At 39.6% G+C, this 16,740-nt stretch overlaps 1 protein-coding gene across 1 annotated transcript; it reads left to right on the top strand.

The window, feature by feature from the left end:
- Positions 1-947: 947 nt before the first annotated feature.
- On the top strand, positions 948-16,356 carry KRR1 (KRR1 small subunit processome component homolog). The gene is made up of 10 exons (XM_056116074.1): positions 948-1,043; positions 5,340-5,512; positions 6,696-6,830; positions 7,015-7,140; positions 7,232-7,315; positions 8,111-8,167; positions 9,381-9,551; positions 12,075-12,152; positions 12,246-12,339; positions 15,806-16,356. The coding sequence occupies exons 1-10, from the start codon at positions 959-961 to the stop codon at positions 15,946-15,948; spliced, it is 1,146 nt and encodes a 381-aa protein (XP_055972049.1). The 5' UTR covers positions 948-958; the 3' UTR covers positions 15,949-16,356.
- Positions 16,357-16,740: the final 384 nt, after the last annotated feature.

The raw sequence follows: 16,740 nt of genomic DNA, 5'->3' as shown, positions 1-16,740 counted from the left end.
GGAGTGATAGTACACCGGATATGGTTATGGCCTAGCATATAAGGCCAACCCAGGTTCAATTCCTCGCATCTCATATGGTCCCCCAGGCACCTCCAGGAGTGATTCCTGAGAGCAGAGCCAGGCGTAAGCCCTGAGCATCGAAGGGTATTGGCCCTAAAACCAAATCAAAACCAAAAAATAGAAATGTGGGTATTTGCAAAAGCGATAAACTGCATCTCTTGAAGTCAACAATGCAGTATGAGGGTAGTCAGAAGTTAGTCATTTGGGGGAACTTTAAAGCTACTCAGATAATTCTGATGTGTTGCTGAATTACTACCCTAAAACCTGACAGCATCACTCTTGGAAACAAGGACTTGGGCATTAGCCTTCTGAAAATTACCAACCTAGTTATATTTAGATCTTGATTTTGTTTCGAGTATTAGAAATATTGCAAACGAAGTATCAAGGCAAAGCAGTCTCCCGATAAAGGATAGTACCGCTGTCACTCCGTGTGATCAAGGACCACATATAATCATATTTGCACGATTCCCGGTCCAGCAGTTATTTGACCACCATATAAATATTTAGCAAATAAATTACTCTGTCACATGCTGTAACCAAACACTGCCATCCTGCGTTCCGAATTAGACCCTGAGGTCACAAGACAGAGACAAATAAAACCGGATCCCAGCCTCCAAGGGGCTCAAGGAACTAAACTACATTTCCCAGGATGGACCTGGACCACTTGGTTGCAGTGCATCCTGGGAAAGAAGTCCTCCGGTTTCCCCCCCATCCCGGTCCCCCGGTTCTCCATTGGACTCGTAGTAGATGCGCCGTGATTGGTGCAAATACGCGAGCTCGGCTTCGGACCCGGCGGAGCCTGCGCAGATGTGCGGAACTCCTCGTGGGTACCGAGGTTGTAGGCGGTAGGGTTTACGCACCACCTCACTTCCGGTGGACCCCGGAAGCAATCGCAAGAATGGCCTCCTCCTCGGAGCACGGGTCGGTCGCAGCCCCCGGGAGAAAAGCCTTCAAGAACCAAAAGTCGAAGCAGGAGAACAGAGGTGAGGGTGTGTGAGCATGGGGAGCCCGAGGTTGGGAGGCTCGTCTCGAATGTTCTCTGGGTACGTGGGAATTTACTGTGCCGCGTGGAGACTGTTGGGGACCCGAATAGTTAGTTCCTGACGATCGGGGGGCGCGGGGGCTGCTGACTCGCAGGATCGAGCGGCAGACTCGGTTCCCGGCCACGATTTTCTAAGTCATCTGACCCTGTGCTGGAGCATCCCGAGGAGAAGGTGCTGCTGACTTCGCCCTATGGGAATGATGAAGCGAATGATTGCGGGGAATGGCGGGCGAGCTTGCAGGGTCGAACTGGCAAGGCTGGGGAGTGACTGGCCGAAAGGAGGGTTGGGGAGAGGGTCGGGGCAAGTGTCGGACCCTGGAGGCTGGCGGAGAAGGGAACTGGGGCCGACGTGTGGAAGAGGAGATGACAGGCGCGCCCTTAGCCCCAGCTTGTCACTCACCCAGGACGCTTTTGGAGTTGCATCCCAGTTCTTGGCTGTCATCTTGCAGTTACTCCTACAGTGCGCTTCGGCTGTTTAGAATGCCCTGCTGAAACCGTCTTGTGGAGTCTGATTTGATCCATTTTCTTCAGTATGAATGATAATAATAATAATAAACAACCTAGACTGGAGCAATAGCACAGCGGGTAGGGCATTTGCCTTGCGTGCATCAGACCTGGGTTCGATTTCCAGCATCCCATACGATCCCCCAACCACCGCCAGGAGTAATTCCTGAGTGCAAAGTCAGGAATAACCCCTGTGCATGGCCGGGTGGGACCCAAAAAGGAAAAAAAAAAAGCTGATTATTATTTTGGGGCTGGAGCAATAGCATAGCGAGTAGGGTGTTTGCCATGCACGCGGCCGGCCCGGGTTCTATTCCCAGCATCCCATATGGTCCCCTGAGCAACGCCAGAGGTAATTCCTGAGTACAGAGCCAGGAGTAAACCCTGTGCATCGCCAGGTGTGAAAAAAGCTAAATAAATAAATAATTTTTTTAAAAAGCCTAGAGAAATTGCCCAGGGTAGGATTACCCAGTCGTTTAAAAATAAAGTATTGCGGAATGATGGTAACAGCAGGGTTTGGTATTCTTCTATGCTCACAGCGCTGCCGCACCCACCTCTGTCCAACCCCACCTATGTCCCACCTCCACAACCTCGGTTCTCTGTTCTGGTGGGAACAGCTTTGAGTGAACTTTCGTTGGACTGTCACCCGTAACGTTGTATCTTTGAGATAGTCAGTTCCTGTCAGTTTTACTGGAAGGGTTAAAGACCCTAAGCTCTATAGCTATTAAGGCAGTATTGAACATGTTGCATTGTAAGTGTGTAATGCACAGAGAAGAGAATGCAGTGTGCCTCCATTGTGAAACCAACACGTGGAAAAGGTGTACCCAGACCATTTTCTGGCATTGAGTATGACCACATCCTAGAGGAAACTCTGGGTATCTCCGATTGCTCCCCCACAACCCCCCACCCCCGCCCACACACACACACATCCCCAGCCCCAGAATCTCAAGTAGCAACTCAAAATCCTATTGATCTCTCTGTCGCCATATTTTTCGTAATCTTCATCATCTACCTATAAAATGTTTTAATCGGGTTTCCTTTTGAGTATTACATGAAAGGGAACAGTAGCTTCTTAACATGGCAAGCTTTTTAGGCAAAACAGGCTACCTTAGTTTTTGAGAGTCAATGAGGGTGATGCAGGTAGTTTTTTCTTTTCACTAATCTCTGATATTCTCTAGTATGAATATGCATGGATTTTATTTTCATTGTACTCTTGGTGGGCATTTGAACCGTTTCCATTATTTACTGTTATAAACAATGCTGCTGGAAACAACTTTTTACTCCAGGTAGCACATTTAAGGGCTTCTCCAGCCCAGTGAGGTTGTTCTTGAAATGCAGGAAATGTGCAGGTGATACTAAATCATTCCAAAGGAACTGGGCCTATTGATAATGCCGTTAGCAGTGACTTGAGTTCTTAATGACTAATAACCATAGTAATATTTGCTATTACTTGATTTTTGAGTTTTGATAGATAAGATATGTGTTTGGAATTTTTGGGGGTATTTTGTACATCCTTTGTAGTGAAACTCCTGTTTTTTTTCATTAGCCCAGTTTTTTGTTTTGTTTTGTTTTGTTTTTATTAGTGAAAAACCGTGTGGTACAGTGTAGACTTACAAATTTTTTGTGCTTGGGTTTCAGTTATGCAATGATCAAGTACCCATCCCTCCACCAGTGCCAATTCTCCACCACCACTGATCCCAATATCCCTCCCACCCCCTTATCCCCACCATCCCACCCTGCCTCTGTGGCAGGGCATTTCCTTTTGTTCTCTTTCTCCTTTTGGGTGCTGTGGTTTGCAAAAGAGGCATTGAGTGACAGTCATGTTTGGTCCATAGTCTACTCTCAGCATGCATCTCCCATCCTGGGAGGATCCTCCCAACACTCTTTATTTGGTGCTCCCTTTTCTATCTGAGCTGCCTTTTCCCCTAGCGTGTGCGGCTGGCGTCCAAGCCATGGAGTAAACCTCCTGGTACTTATCTAGGCTATTCTTGGGTGTTAGTCTCCTATTTTGTTACTTTATGTTCCCCAGATGAATGCAGTCTTTCTATGTCTGTCCCTCTCTTTCTGACTCATTTTGCTTAGCATGATGCTTTCCATGTAGTACCAATTGTATATAAATTTTTGTAATTTGGAATTTTCATCTTTTCTAACAGCTACATAGTACTCTATTGTGTAGATGAACCAAAGTTTCTTTAACCAGTCATATGTTCTCGGGCACTCAGATTTTTTCCAGATTCTAGCTATTTGTTGTTGTAGTTTTTAATATATAGCCTTTGGGAATATTTAAATAGGGAAGTAACAGTCTTTCATTGTAAGTAATCATTGTTTTAGAATTTGAGTGACTGTTTTTTTCCTTAAGGTATTGGAAAGTGATTGGTACATGAAGACCAGCTAACTTTCAGTGTTTGAACCAAATACATAGCAAAGTGGATGTGAATATAAAGAAATAGAAAGCATGTTTACTTGGTTGATAACGTGGATCTCCTTTTTAAACTTAAGTGGGCTCAAGAATCTCCTGTGAGGAGAATGTTGGAATGGATTTCTGGGCTTCCTTCCAGGAATGCAGATTCAGTGGGCCTGGAGTGGAGCTCATTTTTTTCTAACAAACTTAGTTTATATTGATCTTCCGGGTGTGGATCACATCTTTGAGTAGTTCTCTATGAGGTGTAACTATTGGATTTAAGAAATTTTTTTGCTTTTTCCCCTCTGGAGAAGCCCATGTTCTCTCTTGAACATGTATCTCTCTCTCTCTTTTTCCCTCCTTCCTTTGCTTAGAGAAATTCTATTTAAATTAAAACAATTTACTTCACTTAAAGATAAGAAATTCTTAAAAGCACCAGGAGTCTTAATGAATGAAGTAAGAGGTTATGATACGGATTGCAGATCGAAGGAGGTATTTTGTATTGGTGAAAAGAGACTGAACTGATGAACCTTGCAAATCACATCATCTTTTTGGATTGAATGTCTTTTATTTAAATGGAATAAAAACACTGGTTCTTCCATTCTTTCATAACTTAACATAAGAGTATACATTATAGTGAAAATGTGAGCGGTTTTTGGAGTGTAACACCAAATAGCAATTATTCATCACTTAAAGTATCAGTTTTAAATATTTTACATTGTGTACACACATATAGCTACAGGAATGGAATTTTTGTATTATAGGAAAGTCCAAAGGTCACTTAGATTTCTTACTAAAATAAGCTTGTAAATGAAATTATACTTGAATCTGCAACTCTTAAGATAGTGTGGTACGATATAGCTTTGAGTGTCCACTACCTTGCGGGTCCAAAGAAGGATGTCCTTCCCTTCAAGAAATTTTGTTTTGTGAAGCCGCTGAAATATAGGCAAATAATTTTTATGTGTGTGTTGATGATAATGACAGAAACATGTTCCTTGTTTTTTAAGTATTTTTATTTTATTTTTAAATTTTTATTTTGCTTTTTGGGTCACACCCGGCGATGCTCAGGGGTTACTCCTGGCTGTGCACTCAGGAATTGCTCCCGGCAGTGCTCGGGCAACCATATGGGATGCTGAGGATTGAACTCCGGTTGGCTGCACACAAGGCGAATATCCTACCTGCTATACTATTGCTCCAGACCCGCATGTTACTTGTTTCATGATATTAAATGCAGGGGGAAAGGAAAAGTAAAGATAGTATAGGAAAAATTGTACTTATGTGGATATTCAAAAAATGGCAGTTAAAATTTGCTGTGTATGTTTTTCCCCTCTGCAGATGAATCAGAACTACTTACTGTACCTGATGGTTGGAAGGAACCAGCATTTTCCAAAGATGACAATCCCAGAGGGCTGTTGGAAGAGAGCAGTTTTGCAACTTTATTCCCCAAATACAGAGAGGCTTACTTGAAAGAGTGCTGGCCATTGGTACAGAAGGCTTTGAATGAACATGTATGCATAATTCGTGTATTTCTTTGAGCTTTTGCTCTTGTGAATAGTTTTCTTTCAGATAGGTTGATGTGTGCAAATGAATTTATTTTAAGATACTAGTATCTGGTTGTCTTTGGTATTTAAACAGGCTGGGTAGCTTTATTCTTATTTCAAAATTTGTTTTTAATTTTGTAGTAGAATGTTTTTGAAAAACTGTATTTGAAATGTAAGGGTGAATCCGGATTCCCAAATGCCACTCTGCTGGTAGTTGTCATGTTCCTGTGCAGTTTTTCCTGAGGAATCTTTTTGACTAATTTCTTAATTTCTTATTTTAAAAGATAGAAGTAAATGTGCCCAACTTTCTCTTGTTTGCTGCTGCTGCTTCTTGCTAGAGCAATGTGTTTTTGTTTTGCAAATTATGGGATGAACCCTATTCAGAAATTAGTTTAGTATAAAGAAGCCTTAAAAAATTCAATATATAAGACATGGGAAGAATAACTTTTATAAAGCGTGTGTGCGTGTGTGTGTGTGTGTGTGTGTGTGTGTGTGTGTGTGTGTTCTGGGACTGTGCTGTAAATGAAATTGCCCATTGTAAATGAGATTAATTCAGTTTACTACAAACTATTTTGTGGTTGTCTAGGATTTTGTGGTTATTTAAGATTGGATTCAAGTCTCGTAAACTGTAGAGACCCAACCTTATATTAAATTGTTTGTTACTCAATATACTGAGATACTCTTTATATTATATTTCCAAGTCAGAAAATAACATTTTTACTGACTATATTGAAATCCGGGTCATTCTACTGAGAAATTAAAGCATAATTATCATCTTACAACTTTTTCTGAACTTCAAATAATTTGTTTTCACTTTGTGCTTAATATAAGCCAAATAGAAGGAAATTTGTTTCCAGGGGAAAGTCTGCTCTCACTGAATCAGATTATCATTGAATGTATAATTCCCAAATGTTTTTTGAAGTTGACCTAACTTCCCTATGTAAATAAAACTGTCTTAAAGCAATATAAATGTCTCATGTTGGAATATAAAAGCAATCAAGTGTTGTATTAATTACATAGCTTTTTTAGGGAGGGAGTTGATGAAATGTGAGAGATAATACTATAGAAATTAGTATTTTGGTAGAATAGGCTCTAAATATCTGCTATTGAATTCTCATTTTGAAAATTGTTTACTCTTTCTTTTTTGTAGCATGTTAATGCAACACTTGATTTGATCGAGGGCAGCATGACTGTTTGTACAACAAAGAAGACTTTTGATCCGTATATCATCATTCGGGCCAGGGACCTGATAAAACTCTTAGCAAGAAGCGTTTCATTTGAACAGGCAAGCTCAGAATTACAGAAATTTTGCTTTATTTACATCAGTATTAGTGTTAGCCTGTGGTTTTTTCATCTCTGCCCCCTTTTTTCCATGGAGTTTTCATTTCTGTTTTTAAATAGTCTTAGCCTATACTTGGGGAATGGGGTGGGAGTAATATTTGTGAAAATTTTCTTTACTTTCCCAAAAGGCAGTGCGAATTCTGCAGGATGATGTTGCGTGTGACATCATTAAAATAGGATCCTTAGTACGAAATAAAGAAAGATTTGTGAAAAGAAGACAAAGGCTTATTGGTCCCAAAGGATCTACACTGAAGGTACTTTTTCACTGGTAGAAAACTTTCTGAAAGTTTTCCTCCATCACTGGTTTTTCAGTAAATTGAATTTCAACATATTTTTTGGATCTAGGCCTTGGAACTTTTAACGAACTGTTACATTATGGTTCAGGGAAACACAGTTTCAGCCATTGGACCTTTTAGTGGCTTAAAAGAGGTAAGAGCTAATTTTTATCAGATAAGCAGACTGGTTATAAACATTATGTAGTTATTTAATTTTTTGACCACCTAAGCAGTACCTATGTGGTTCAGAAAAGGGAGAGGAGAGGAAGGGATTGGAGGAGGCAAGGGGAGTGGAAACTGTTCCTGTTAACTGTGTTGTTGGTTGTCAGATTGACTGTGAAGTCTTGCTTCCTTTTCAGTAGAAGAGTAATTCTGTTGTAGACTTTCTTTCTAAAAACTATCTACCTTTTTCTCAGAGTTCAAAATTAAATATGCTCGCACGGCAGAGCCTGGCAAGCCACCCGTGATATATTCGATATGCCAAACACAGTAACAACAAAATCTCCAATGGAGACGTTACTGGGCCCGCTCGAGCAAAAAATTTTGAATATATATTTTTCCCAATTTGTTCAGTTTTGTAGTAATTTCTTGAAATAGTTTTATTTCCCTATTACAAAGGAAAAAGATTGAACAGAAAATTGAAGTGACTTTCCCATTTGAATTGGTAGGTTCATTATTTGAGCCTACTTTTCTAACTAAATTTTGCCCCCCCCCCAACGTTGAACAGTGTTAGTGTGTTATATTGGTTCTTTGTAATACTATTTAAGTACAGTAAACTTAAGAAACGTAATGAGTCTATGGGAGATCGATTCTTAGGAAAACTCTGGATGCTACTCTGAATAATTGAAGGAGCTGTTCTATTGATTCGGTTGCCACTGCCTGTAATCCTCTGCTGTCTAGTTCATTAAAACCTGTATGTGACTGATTTCATTTTTCTTTGCAAATTCAGGTTCGAAAAGTGGTCCTAGATACTATGAAGAATATTCATCCAATTTATAACATTAAAGTGAGTGTTAATTGTGTACTACTATATCTGTGCCAGTTTTTGTACTGCAGAAACTTGTCTTAAAATCAAATCCTTTTATGAAAGCCTAATATATAAAACAAGTAAAAGTTATTTTGGGCAAATTAGAGGTAGAGTTCAGCCCCTTCAACTCTACCTCTCCCTTGGAAGCTTTTAAGTTTTGAGAACTGTTTGAAAACCACTGAAGGGAAAATTATAGCATAATTTAAATAATCTAAAGCAAAGAAAATGCATTGCATAGAATTTGTTGTAGATTATCAATCCAGCTCTAAAGATGCGACGTTTTAGAACTCTGTCTTTTTCTGTTAAAGAAACTTAGGGATATTTCAAATTCTACGGTAGTTTAATGAGCAGTGGATAATTATTGAATAAGCAATTTAAGTTTGCTTAAGTAAAGTTTGGAGAGCACTGTTCTGTTGAGGTGAAAGAATGATTTTTGAGTTTTATTGGGACATTAAAGCTATCTGATCATGCTTCTCATAGCTAATCCATAAAGTTCAAATAGGGGAAAGGTGAGAATATTGGTTTGATCATCAGAAAACTTACGTTTTTTTTTTTCTTCTTTATATCACAGTTGCTATTGAGGTTACAGGGAACATAACTATTTAAGGATTCTCCCTTTCTGATAAATTGAATTTTAATTTAAGGTTTTAATGAAATACTGGTTTAGGAGATTAGTCACTTTTATCTCTGGACAAGTCCTCGTTTCTTTTTTGGGGGATGAGGGCAGGGACACACCGTGTAGTGCTCAGGGGTTACTTCTGACTCTGCACTCAGGAATTACTCCAAGTAATTTTTTATCAGGTATTAGTTATAAACATTATGTCGTTATTTAATTTTTTGATTGCCTAAGCAGTATCTAGGTGTTCCAGAAAAGAAATAGGTAGTAGTTCTCTGGGAACCACATGGGGTACCAGGAATTGAACCTGTCACATGCAAGGCAAGCTCTCTTCTTGCTGTATTATCTCTCTGGGTCCACAGCTCCTCATTTCTTAACTAAATTTCTCATGGACACCTGAAACTTGGTTAAATATCTATTTTGAGATTGTGGGTTTTTTTTTTTCTTTAGGAAATAGGTTTAGTCCTATTGAGAGAAGGAACTAATTTTAATTGTATTAGTTTGCAAGAAGACTGATAAATCTAGACTTGTGAAATAAAAGTCTTTTACTTTGTTCATATATTGCTGTGATTACAGACGTTAATGATTAAACGAGAGTTAGCGAAGGACTCTGAATTAAGATCACAAAGTTGGGAAAGATTTTTGCCGCAGTTCAAGCACAAAAATGTGAATAAACGGAAGGAGCCAAAGAAGAAAACTGTTAAAAAAGAGTATACACCATTCCCACCACCACAGCCAGAAAGTCAGGTTAGTATTAAATTCTGAGTATCTTCAAATCCATTTCAATCCCCAAAATTGTTTGTTTTGGGGGACCTTATGTAGTGCCAAGGATTGAGCCCAGGTTGACTACGTCCAAGCACCCTACCCACTGAACTATAGTGCTGACCCCTAAGAAACTTTTTAAGTTAAACTTACTTTGTAAATTGAGCCTGGGACTACTTCACTGAGTTCAAACCATGTGAAGATGGTTCCTGACAGTTGTGTCCATGGAGTCACTGTAAATGTTCCGTGGGTAAAGAATTTAATTGAATTCTCTACTGATATAGCATAATTCCTGTGAGCTGGTGCATATGACTATTCTACTTTTGAAATCTTAAAATTCTAATACTCTTACTGTAATACTGCTTCATTTATTTTCCAAAATCATTCTATTTTTCTCCTGTTCTCCACCTCCTACCCCAAATGTGGCTTAGTTCTGAAACTTGATTTCAGACATACCTTAATTTTAAAAACTTGATTTCAAAATTTGAGCCAAATGTAGCTGGCACAAATCATCTCTTTGGATTATAGCCACTGTAAATGGGATAAGTCCTCAATGTTGTCTGTCAGTTCAGCATGTCATTTTAATTTTCTCATCATCCTTCCACACCCAAGAGGTAATCCTGCATTTTATTTTACTTGAATTACTTGAGACTTTCAGGTGAGAAATCTTTCATGTTCCTCCTCATCTTTCCTCATTTTTTCCTTCTATGTTCGTTCTTCCCTGTCTGCTGTGTTTTAAGATCTTTTTAACCAGTTCTTTGCGTTCAGCCTATAAACCCATCCATCTCAGTGAGTGTCTCGCAGAAGGTTTGGTGAAAGGTCAGGGGGATAAAATGAAACTTAAATTATCTAGTCGAAAAACTCACAGTGCTGGATCATGAGGTCATGAGAAAGGGAAGTCAGCGAGGCTAGAAGGAAACTGATGGCTGAAGGAAGTTGAGCAGGCCAGTGAATAGAACATAGCAGGTGCTTTAATACTCTGGTCCTGTCCTGGAACTAGTAGTTAATACTTATCTTTACCCACTAGGAATTTAAGTTTCTTGAAACAGGGATACCTATGTTGACTTATTTTGCCATTTGCCATGTGTCTAGATAATTTATTTAATCTGTGCTTTAGCTTCCTTATACATAAAATGGGGATTATTTTACTGCCTGTTAAAGAATTGTTAATGAAGGTCAAACGCATTACTAACTGCAAAGACCTGCAACTCTAAATAATTCAAAACAGCTTTTTACAAAGATGGTTCTGGAGGCCAAGAAGGAAGCCCCCTGAACCTCCCCCCCCCCCAAGTTGAAGGCAAAGCCAAGGTTTTGAAGGCCAAGAAGGCAGTACTGAAAGGAGTTCACAGCCACAAAAAGCAAAAGATCCGCACTTTACCCACCTCCAAAGACACAAAACTTTGCAACTCAGAAGGCAGCCAAAATACCCTCTGAAGAGTACCCCCAGGAGAAAACAAACTTGGCCATTATGCCATCATCAAGGTCCCTCTGGGCACTGAGTCAGCCATGAAGATAGAAGATAATAGCACACTTGTGCTCACTGTGGATGGCAGAGCCAACAAGCACCAGATTAAACAGGCCGTGAAGACACTCTATGACATAGCTGTGGCCAAAGCCAACATCCTGATTAGGCCTGACAGAGAGAAAAAGGCATATGTTGGGCTGGCTCCTGACTATTATACCTTGATATTGCCAACAAAATTGGGATCATCTAAGCAATCCAGCTGGCTAATCCTAAATACAGATTTTCTTTCACCATAAAAAAAAAAAAAAATTCAGAACAGGAGCTGGAAGATAGTACAGTTGGTAGCATGCTTGCCTTGCTCGCAGCTGACAGCCGGGGTCGATTCCTGGCATCCCATATGGTCCCTGTGCACTGCCAGGAGTAATTTCTAAGTACAGAGCCAGAAGTAATCCCTGGGCATCACCAGGTGTCATCCAAAAACACAAATGAATTCAGAACGTTGGCTTATGATAATATCACTTCAGTAAGAATGAGATCAGTTATGTATGTCGACTATTTTTCTAATTAGTATATAGTCACCAAATATTGACCAAGTCTTTTTTTAATGACACACTGCATCCTGTTGTCTTTATAACAGGCTTTTATCTTTTTTCCCTGTTTTTCTGTTCTTATAAATTATTGTGCTTTGAGACCTTCATCTTGGCAGAAATGTTCAGTCATTTTCTAAATCATTCTCCTTCTCATTTTCCTGACATTCAGGTTTCTTTAAGTTTTCCCAAAGCTATCTTTCCAGCTCCCTCACACACTTTCTGCATCATAGGCCTTTCACGCCACCCGAAACAGTGTTAAGGACGCTGAGCTTATCACCTCCTTGCTTCATGCTGTTGTCAGCTTAGATATAGTTCCTTCATTGTCACTAGCTTTAAAATTAATTGTGGATTTTGACACCAGTTGTTCTTACCTCAACAATGTTATAACTTTCTTAGGTAATAACTTCTTGCCTTCATTATTTCTGATGTAATTGCAAATTCTTATTTCAACAGATTGATAAAGAATTGGCTAGTGGTGAATACTTTTTGAAGGCAAGTCAAAAGAAACGGCAGAAAATGGAAGCAATAAAGGTAGGACTATTTTACAAAATTTTTAATAGAAAAATTGATAGAAACTTGAGCCCTTATGAATTGTGTTTTTAAAAATTTTTATTAATAATACAGGCTAAACAAGCAGAAGCCCTCACTAAGAGACAAGAAGAGAGAAACAAAGCTTTTATTCCACCTAAAGAGAAGCCAGTTGTGAAGCCTAAGCAAGGTAATGCCTGTTTATCAGCTTTTGGTATGACATAAATGTCTACTAAGAAGTAAATCCATAGTGAACTTATCTGAATCTCTTTTTAATGTTACGTTAAGAAATAATTATTCCGTCAGTTCAACATTTTACTAATTACTAATTCTCAAAACAAGGCTCAGCTGAAATAACTTAGTTTTGTAGTATATGAGTAGCACACTTTCTCGTAGGTTTTGAAGAATAAATCGTATCATGAGACCACTGAGCATTCTTTAGAAAGATTGTTGTGAAAGGTATAAATCTGAGTGGTGAATCTTATCGAAATTGAATAACTAAGCAGTGAGATTCTGGTTCTCGAACACATTCTTAAAAAGAGCTTGTCAGGGGCCGGGAGACAGTACAGCGTCTATGGCGCATACCTAGCAAGTGTTCTACCCAGGTCCAATTCTTGGCACTGCAGGGTCTCCCAAGCACCACTGTGTGTGTCCTGGAAGTCCCCAACACCCACCTGGTGTTGCATCATATTCTCAGCCCATTGGCAGAGAGTCTCCAGTGGTGCCCTTGGACCTGTGAGCACTGCTTGGGAGTTGCTGCTGCATCTCCAAGCCCCCAGCAAAAATGTTTTTTTAGGACTTGTGCTTTGATTTTCTTAAGTGATCTATGGCTTAACATTTGGTTCTTTTTGTTTGTTTGTTTTGTGGGGAGGTCATACCTGGTCAGGACTTATTCCTAGCTCAGGAATTACTCCTACTGGTGCTCAAGGAACCATATGGGATGCTGGGGTTTGAACCTCGGTTGGCTGATTATAAAGCAAGCACCCTAACCTGCTGTACTATCACTCTAGCCCCCAAGATTCCTGTATTATTAACATGGGATTCTCATTTGGGCTGAAGGACACTAATGAAATAACAGAAAAAATCTGTCTTACAAGCACTAAAAAGACACTTTGAGAAAACACTTTTCTACCCTTTCTTCCTTTCTTTTTATAGCTCATTTTGATCCACTCTCTCCTTTTTTTGCGTTTTCTTTTCCATAAAGCCAATACTCTTTCTCCAGTAACTCTTAAAAGTACCTAGTGGCAAAGTTAGGGGAGGGGAGGTCACCAACTGCACTGTATGTAACATAAAGGCGATACAAAGTGCTGCTTTGGTGCCTTTTAGGTATTTTATATTGGATTAGTATTAGGAGCTTTAGAATACTAAATTCCTGGGTCAGTAGAAAGATGGTGCAAGGAGTTAAGGTGCTTGCCATGCACACAGATGACCCCACTTTGGTCCCTAAGACTGCATGTGGTCACCAGGCACCACCAGGAGTAATCCCAGAGCACAGCTGGGTATGGTCCATTCCCCAAATACTAAAATCCTTTCTGTCGGTCATAGATTATATGTCACTGCCCTCCCATTGTTCATCGATTGTCTTGAGCGGGCCCAGTAACATCTGCATTGTGAGACTTTGTTGTTACTGTGTTTGGCATATCGAATACGTCATGGGTAGCTTGCCAGGCTCTGCCGTGCATGCGAGATACTCTCGGTAGCTTGCCGGGCTCTCCCAGAGGGTGGAGAAATCGAATTCGGGTCAGCCTGTTGGCTGCATGCAAGGCAAACGCCCTACCCGCTGTGCTATCACTCCAGCCCATAGATTATATAAAAGTTTAAAATGTTAAAAGCTGGGGTCAGAGCCATAATACAGTGGGTAGGAAACTTACCTTGCACATGGCGAGCTGGGATTTGATTCCCAACATCTCATATGGTCCTGAGCACCTCTAGGAGTAATTCTTTTTTTAAAAAAATTAATTAATTTAATTATTGAAACACCATGAGGTACAGTTATAGACATACAAATTTTTGTGCTTGGGTTTCAGTTATACAATGATCAAGTACCCATCCCTCCACCAGCACCCATCCTCCACCATCACGGGTCCCAGCATCGCTCCCACACCCCATCCCCCCATCCCACCCTGCCTCTGTGGCAGGGCATTCCCTTTTGTTCTCTCTCTCTCCTTTTGGGTTCTGTGGTTTGCAAGAGAGGTATTGAGTGGCAATCATGTTTGGTCTCTAGTCTACTTTCAGCATGCTTCTCCCATCCTGGGAGGATCCTCCCAACATCCTTTATTTGGTGCTCCCTTCTCTATCTGAGCTGCCTTTTCCCCTAGCATGTGTGGCTGGCCTCCAAGTCATGGAGCAAAATTCCTGGTACTAATCTTGGCCACTCCTGGGTGTTAGTCTCCCATTTTGTTACTTTGTGTTCCCCAGATGAATGCAATCTACCTGTGTCTATCCCATTCTTTCTGACTCATTTAGCTTAACATGATACTTTCCATGTAGTACCACTTGTATGTAAATTTCATGACTTCATCTTTTCTAAGAGCTACATAGTACTCCATTGTATAAATGTACATCAGGAGTAATTCTTGATTGTATAGCCAGGGGTAATCCCTCATCATTGCTGGGCATATTCCCAAAACCAAGAAATATATAAACAATGGTGAATGCATGATATCTTTTCTATACAATTTGTTAAGTACCATTGAGATATTCAATATCTAGTTTAGTTTCAGTTAATGGTTTAAAATGTTTTTCCACTATAGTGGAGACTTTAAATCTACTTAAGCTAGGACTGGAACGATAGCACAGCGGGTAGGGCGTTTTCCTTGCATGCGGTCAACCTGGGTTTGATTCCCAGCATTCCATATGGTCCCCTGAGCACTGCCAGGAGTCATTCCTGAGTGCAGAGCCAGGAGCAACCCTTGTGCATGGCAGGGTGTGACCCAAAAAAGCAAAAAAAAAAAATTAATTAAATACATGATAAAATACATTGATATAGGGCGTTTGCCTTACAAGTGGCCAACATGGCCAACCTGAGTTCGATTCCTCCGCCCCTCTCAGAGAGCCCGGCAAGCTACCGAGAGTATCTCGCCCACACAGCAGAGCCTGGCAAGCTCCCCGTGACGTATTCGATATGCCAAACACAGTAACAACAAGTCTCATGATGGAGACGTTACTGGGCCCGCTCGAGCAAATCGATGAACAACGGGAGGATCGTGACTAATCGTGACATTGATATTTAATGGAAGTTCATTTAAGTTCTCACCTAACCTATTGATATGTTCTTCGAAACTCCCATTTTAAGTGAAATTATTTAAAGAGAAGTTATGAGAGAAACAGGTCTTCAGATCACTTTGTTTCATTCTACTTAATTTTATTATAATATTAATAAGGAAAGTACATTCCTGACTGGTATGAAGTGAATAAAAGTACAAGTACATTCAAGCAAATTGGCAATATTGGGGGATCTGCAGTACTTCTTCCTGATTTGTTCTGAATATGAAGAAGTTTCTAACTTTTCTCTAGGGAGTGCTTTGTGTATTATATCATGTTATTTCACTTACACCAGTACCCTGATATTATTGTATTAAATGGATATTTTATCATAAGTAACTGTTTCATTTGGCAGAACCTAATGAGTTCCATGTATTGTGTTTTTTATTTAGCTTCTGTCGAAACTAAAATTGATGTGGCTGCTCTTAAAGAAAAGGTTAAAAAAGCAAAGAATAAGAAACTGGGAGCTCTCTCAGCTGAAGAAGTTAAGCTTAAAATGGAAGCAGATGAAAAGAAAAAGAAGAAAAAAAAATAAAAGAAAATCCAAACTCTGAACAGGAACTTACTAAAATAACTCCTTTTGTAAAGGATTTTAAAATAACAAGGCATTGGTTGCCCAATATTTGAGAATACTCTGATCAACTTTTCTGAGTTTTGTATTTCTATGTGACTTTTTTTGAGTTGTAATAAATTATTCTATATGTGTTTATGAATTTTTCATACTAGAAAATGAATATATCTTTGTATACCTGACATTTAATCTGCTCTAGTCAGCTTTTGCCAAAGCATGATTGCATGAATAATTCTTTAGGTTATTTAAATGATTTTTTGAAATATGACTGTTGTAATTGTATAGAAAATCCAGTGTCTGATAAGAATGATTAGTCTTTATATGTAACTGTCCCAACATCCAGTTTTGAATAAAACATCAATTTTAAGTGTTCTTACTGTCTAAAAATAGTAAGGAAACATTTCAACTTACAGTTTGGTAATCTCAGTATTTTGTTCTAAGGTTATATACTTTATAAGCAAAACCAAAACAAGTTCTTTTAAGTCCCATAATTGCTTCTATTCTGAGTCTGGGGAAAGGTAACCAAAAAGAAAGACATCATGTTGCCAAGAGAGCAGGGAAAACCAGACAGGGTTTGGTTGCTAGCATGCAGCAAGTTGTGTGGATATAGTTTCACAGTGCTGTCAGTGGAGCTTAGAACCAACTAAGTCAAGAATACTGGTTTTACTAGTTTCAAAGGAGAGACACTAGGTTATTTAGTGGGGTCCCAGCTCTGGCAACCTGATAAGAGTGAGAAAGTAGATGGCCTGCCTTCAG

Source organism: Sorex fumeus, unplaced genomic scaffold (genome assembly GCF_029834395.1).
Source record: "Sorex fumeus unplaced genomic scaffold, SorFum_2.1 ptg000003l, whole genome shotgun sequence".
Classification (NCBI taxonomy): Eukaryota; Metazoa; Chordata; class Mammalia; order Eulipotyphla; family Soricidae; genus Sorex; species Sorex fumeus.
Note: the sequence above shows the minus strand (reverse complement) of the source record. Positions and strands in the feature narration are given on the sequence as shown.

What these genes read in the sequence shown, in the direction of transcription:
- KRR1 (XM_056116074.1), top strand. Translation starts at nt 959, where the DNA reads ATGGCCTCCTCCTCGGAGCACGGGTCGGTCGCAGCCCCCGGGAGAAAA. An exon ending in CACCACAGCCAGAAAGTCAG is followed by an intron (nt 9,552 to 12,074) that starts GTTAGTATTAAA and finishes TTATTTCAACAG; the next exon opens with ATTGATAAAGAATTGGCTAG. An exon ending in AGTTGTGAAGCCTAAGCAAG is followed by an intron (nt 12,340 to 15,805) that starts GTAATGCCTGTT and finishes TTTTTTATTTAG; the next exon opens with CTTCTGTCGAAACTAAAATT.